Below are 5896 nucleotides of genomic sequence, written 5' to 3'. Positions count from 1 at the left end.
CAGGGTGACCCCGCCTCTCGCCCGGAACGTTAGCTGGAGATGGGCACCAGCAACCCTCCCAACCCCACTGAGGGACAAGGGTGCAGGAAAATGGATGGATGGATGGAAGATGTGCAAAGAAAGGCTCCAAAAATATAGACAAAGATAGGACATAAACAGAGCAAGCAGGGCAGACAAGGGCAGGGAGGGAGTAGAGGGAAAAAGTGTCCGCTTTCACCGAGAGCAAGAGAGACTCAAAAAGAGCCATATAGTTATTAACTTAACATAAAAATCTATCAAGGTTTTTGCCTTTGAGTCAAGTAGCAGACATTTTGTTTTGTGACTCATTCTGCTTCCTGTAACAAACAGAGTTTACTTATAGGTCTATCCAACAAATTAGACTTGGTTTGAACTTGAACTCGTCGCACAATTCCTCTGGATTCCGGGAAGGTCTTTTGGATTCTTAAGAATCAACCAAGTGTTTCTGGGGGCTGAAACACTTGGTTGTTTCAACAATGAGTACAAGATTTCCAGGGACAAAATTTCTCCTTTGAGTTTGTCATCTCTGCTGCTCTTTTAGCAATGGAAGATATTCCTTTGTTCAACTTGACTAAAACAAGTCATACATGTATTGTGTCTGTCTCCATCTTTGACGTGAGTATATATCATCACTGTCAAATAAGCTAGAAGGAAGGATGGGCTGCTTCTTTAACAGAATATGATTTGGGATTAAAACCTCCTTGTCATAATCTAAAGCAGCAAAAGACGATCATTTATGATTGCTTCCACTTCACATAATAGTGTGTGAAGACCATCTTCATCTAATTGTTGCTTCAAAAACAAAGTTCGACACCTTCCTGAAAGTACAAATCTATCTTTCCCATATTCCACCTTGATGGGAGGCAGTTGGATTGTTAAAGGTTGCCTTGATGCTGCAAGGTCCAAAAGGTCCAAAAAAGTCCACTCCCACATGTGTGAACTTAGGCTTGTCTGGGAGTACACACTGCTCCAATAAGTCTGCCATTTATTGAACTGCAGGCCTCACATGTAATTTCCTGAATTTGATGCATTTTGATATTTTGCGGGCTGCTCTGTTCAGTCCTGGTATCCAGTACTGCTGTGTGACCTTTGCACAGTGACCATTCTGTTGATGAAGCTGTTGTAGAATCAACCTAGCAATGTGATGTTCTTTGTGCAACACTTCTTTGGGTGTCTTGCTTCCTCTGACATGGCTGATTTGTTCAATAGACCTCTAACTTTGATGATGCCATCTTGCAGAAAAGGATCTAAATTGGAAAGTTGATTCGCCCTTTTTACATGAGAATCCTTACTTAAGAGTGAAGACAACTCTTGGATATATCCCTGACTGTGACGTATTGGCACAAATTTTGCGTCTTTCAAGTCCTGTACAGACAAAGGTTTTCCTTTCACTGACTTTCTCAGTATTGTCATTTCTTCAGGTTCTGCTTTAATGATTCCATCTATGTAAGGGCAGCAACTTTTTTACTTTTTTTTTCTCATCTCAACAAGGTAGTGGAGCAGGCCTTTCATGCGTAGCATCCAAGCAACAGCTTTTTTTCAGTTTGTGCCAGTCAGAGTAGTGTTCCACCAGTTTTCTCATGGGTGTAACTTCAGTCATGGTCAAGAAACTAATTAGTGCTGTCTTTTTGATCTCACTATCTTCGTCCATGATACTTGATATGTCAGGCTTTGTAGGTCACTCAGACTCCTCTTCATAAAGGAAATGTGGACCACAAATCCAGTTGTGGTTCTGGATGAGAGTGGTAAATTTTGTACCATGTGAAGCCATATCTGCTGGATTAAGTGAACTAGTCATGTATCTCCATTGAGATGGTAAAGTAGCTTACCTAATGAAGGCAACCCAGAAATCATTTGGCTTTATAAATCTCTTTACTTGGAACCTGGATAGCTCCTCGGGTTCTGAAACCCATTGCATCTATCTTTGCAAATCTCCTTCTCCAACATCCTTGTCCCAGCTCAATTTTCTTTGACAGAGTTCTCTCAAAATCAGCTTGGCAGGAAGAATACATGGGGAAATTAAGCCCATATCATAAACTGAGTTAACAACTTAGAGAATTCCTCTCCACCTGGCAGGTTTTCTTGGCACGTTCACCTTAAACGTGAAAGTGTCCAACTTCGAACAGCGGTTTATTCCTAGAGCTCTTTCAGTAGGCAGTGTCTTTGTTCAAGTCTAAATCCTTAATCTATGTAAAAATATGTACAGTCATTCTGAATTCATCCAGTTTTCCGTTCAAATTTCCATCGGGGCACCATAGAAAACACAGGAAATCGGAGTCCTTTGAGGGTACCCTGACTTGGTAAAACATTGTCTCTATATTGGCCATCAATGCAACTTTCTCCTCTCTAAACCTTGTCAACACTCCAACCAAGGTATTTGTCAGGTCTGGGCCTTGGAGAAATTGGTTGTTCAGTGAAACTCCCTGATATGTCGCAGTGCAGTCAAAAACAACTCTGATTTTCTTCTTTTTTAGATGATACATCCCCTTTGCTATGATGTCATACATGAAGGCTTTATAGTCAGCATGAAACTCGGGGTTCTTCATGAAACTTTTCTTGAGATTGATGGCTCTCTGCTCAGTTAGGCTGCGACTTGTTCTTAAGTGGGAGACTTATACAGTAATGTCCGTCGGTGAGCTGACAAGACTGTTCTACATCTTTCATGAACTGCAGATCTTCTTGTGACATCTTGTGACAGGAATTTCATGTTGTGTTAACACTGAAGGTAGGTCAATGTATTTTTCCTCTTCAAATCCACTGAAGTCCCATAGTTCGGAGTAAAATGTCTGTCTTTCTGCCTCTTAAGTTCAGTGCTCTCATGATCTTTTGTGCAAAATGTCGTTGAACTGCCAGGATTTATAAAGGCGTATTTCTCAACTATTGTGTGCTTTTCTTGGACTTGAGCTTTACCAGAACAATGGCCAAAACTCCTTTGCTTCCGTTCCCAGTGTATCAACACATCTCGTGGCCTACAGCACTAGTGGCCTGAGTTTCAGATGTGCTGTTTCGTTTGTTTTTGGATGATGTCTTTTCTTCTCTTTTTACGTGTAGGATGATTGGATGTTTCCACAAATAACTGACATGTCAATCTTCTTGAACAATCTTTACTCAATGGATTTCAAATATTCAATCTTTTCCTTGTCACACACTTGACAACTGTGAAATGTTCCAGAAGCTTTCTAGCTTCCAGAAGCTTGCTAGCTTCTGGAACATTTCACAACTGCAGAACATTTCAGTTGTGAAATGCTAGCTTTCACAGAAGCTAGCAAGCTTCTGTGAAATGTTCCAGAAGCTTACTAGCTTCTGGAACATTTCACAGTTGTCAAGTGTGTGATTTTTGTCAGAGTACAAACAGTTATTCTGAGATACTTTGCCATTGTCAGTCTTTGTGATTTGGTTTGACTGTGAAAATTTATGTTTTTCTGTGTCAACACTTGTAGCAAAACTGCCACTTCTTGGAGAACTTTCCTTTGATTTCTTCACCAAACAGCTTTTTTTCTCTTTGTTTTGTAGATAGACTGACTTCATGGAGATCACCAAACAATGGATCTAAGATGATCTTTGTTTGTCTGTCAATATAATCTACCAGATCTGCGCACCTTACTCTTCTTCCTTTGGTCTCCTGCATTTCAAATGCCACATTACGCCATCGCTCCCTCATCTTATATGGCAATTTGGATAGAATGGCTCTCACGTTTGCTGGATTATCCATTTCTTCCATATAGTCAACATCTTGCATCGTGTTTTGGTAACCAATCAGGAAGAGAGAATAAGCGTTTAAGCCCTTAATATCATCTGTCTTTATCTGTGGCCATTTTAAAGCCTTTTTGATGCAAGCCATGGCTATTTTTAAATTATCTCCATATTGCTTATAAAGCAGTTGTCTGGCGTCTCTGTAGCCTATCTCTGGGATCATGTGTTCAAAGCTTCTCTCCAGATCTTGTGGCTCTCTATATGTCTAATATATTATAAAGCTCAACAGGAAGGAAGCTTTTCAAAATAAAACTAAGTTTCACAATAAAATTGGTCTGAACAAATATTAACCTTCTTTACTAAATATGACAAAATTAAAAAAACAAAGCATTGTACAAATAATTTTAATATTTCTTATGTATAGCTCTAACAAATACTTTTGAGGACCGTTGATCAGATGCTATGAGGAATTACTTACATTTGTACAATTATTCAATGAATAACTACATTCATTGACAAATTGACACAGACTGTCAAATGTTGTCAACAGAGGAGGCTGTCTCAAGAAAGAGGTGGCGCTCTCTCCATGACTGTTTCGATAAGGCAAAATAGAGGATGAAGGGACAGAGGTGTGTACCCCAGGTGGTCTGCACTGTGTGTGAAAGGTGTGTATGAACACAAAAGCCCCTCAACAACATTACTACAAATTGACTGTTTGGTTTAGAATGGCCTAGCTAAAGTGCAGTCGCAGGCAAGACTTGAAAATTGATTTCAGAGACACTCCAACAAGTTTGATTCAGCTTGAATTATAGTATAGAGAAGAATGTTCAATATTTTAGGCTATTTATGTTCAAAGATTCTAGTAACCTCAAAAACAGCTGTATTTGTAGCAACAGGTGGCTATGAAAGGTTTCAAGTCAGCGGAGCTATATAAATGCACACCAGACAATTCTAAATAATTTCTTTGTCAAAAAATATGAAAGCCATGTAACTTCCTTCTACTTTAGAAATATGTGCCACTTTGTGCTGATCTGTCACATAAATTTCCAACAAAATACAGGTAAGTTGACAAAAAGTACTGGAACATGACAAAATGTGAGAAGATAAAGGCATAGGAATATTTTTGTAAGTCACTGCATGTTAAATATTTTGAAATGGAATTTGTGAAAAAATAAGATTGCCTCAAAACTGTGAATTATGAAACCAAGGAAACTCAACAATGAGAATAAACAACTGAATTATTAATAATCAGTAGTCTTCCCATCAGCGCAGACAAAGTTAAGCCTATCGCCTTCCCACAAGCAGTGCTTCCTTTCTAACTCTGACTTCTATTCATGTTCCTCACAATAAGCACAAGTGTTTTCCGTCCACAAAAGAGATACTTGTTTAAAAATAAATGCACTGAGGTTATATGATCACATTACAAACCTTGAATGCCACATTGAAACATTCATGTCAGGTTCAGCAGAGGGTAAGTACAGCCTGAGGAACCTGGAAAATATGCCCTGAATGGTTCAGGAAGCTATAGGCTTGAGATTAGAAGTGTGGTCTTGCTCCAAATTTTTTTCACTTTAGAATTTCTTTAATTGAAATTCTACATCCCAACCTTTGCTCTTACTTGCATGAGGCGCAGACAAAGCAACGGGGATGATAGGTCTTCCCCAGAGCTGACACCACCTCCCCCTCAATGAAGTCCTGGCAGCTGAAGCAGCGAGTCCCGTACAGCCTCTGGTAGTCCAGAGTACAGATGTATTCACCTTGGCGCACAAAGAAACCTCCTTGGGCAAGTTCACAATCACATACTAGGGGAGAAAAAGCACAAGAAAAAGAGAAAAATGAAAGGAGGAAGAGCTACGGATATTTGGAACTAATAACACCCAAATTAGAATAATTTTTATTCCATTTCATTAATAAACTGTGATAAAATGGGTGGACTAAAGATTGGATTTTGTTATCTTTGTTGTGTTTTTATCTTCCATACTTTGTTAGAAGAGAAATGGCTTTAGTTTCTTGGTTCTAAGTTTACTAATTAGATGACTTCTGAACACACAGCCAATTTTTAACTGTATATATAATTCTCCTTCAACTCAAGAGTTTAGAACTACTTTGTGTTAGTCATATAAGACCCAAATCAAATAATCAAATACACTGAAGTTTGTAGTTTGCAAAAAGGCAAAATTATATA

General features: G+C 38.9%; 1 protein-coding gene across 13 annotated transcripts in view; it reads right to left on the bottom strand.

Annotated features, from left to right (window-relative positions):
• ablim2 (actin binding LIM protein family, member 2) overlaps positions 1-5896 on the bottom strand; it is a 145872-nt gene that overhangs the window by 91462 nt on the left and 48514 nt on the right. For all 13 annotated transcript variants that reach the window (XM_008434833.2, XM_017310474.1, XM_008434832.2 and 10 more), the window contains one exon: positions 5330-5513. In XM_008434833.2, coding sequence (XP_008433055.1) covers positions 5330-5513 — 184 coding nt within the window. The remainder of the gene's footprint in view (positions 1-5329; positions 5514-5896) is intronic.

The sequence above is a fragment of the Poecilia reticulata genome, linkage group LG18 (assembly GCF_000633615.1).
Source record: "Poecilia reticulata strain Guanapo linkage group LG18, Guppy_female_1.0+MT, whole genome shotgun sequence".
Classification (NCBI taxonomy): Eukaryota; Metazoa; Chordata; class Actinopteri; order Cyprinodontiformes; family Poeciliidae; genus Poecilia; species Poecilia reticulata.
This window is presented reverse-complemented; position numbering and strand designations above follow the sequence as displayed.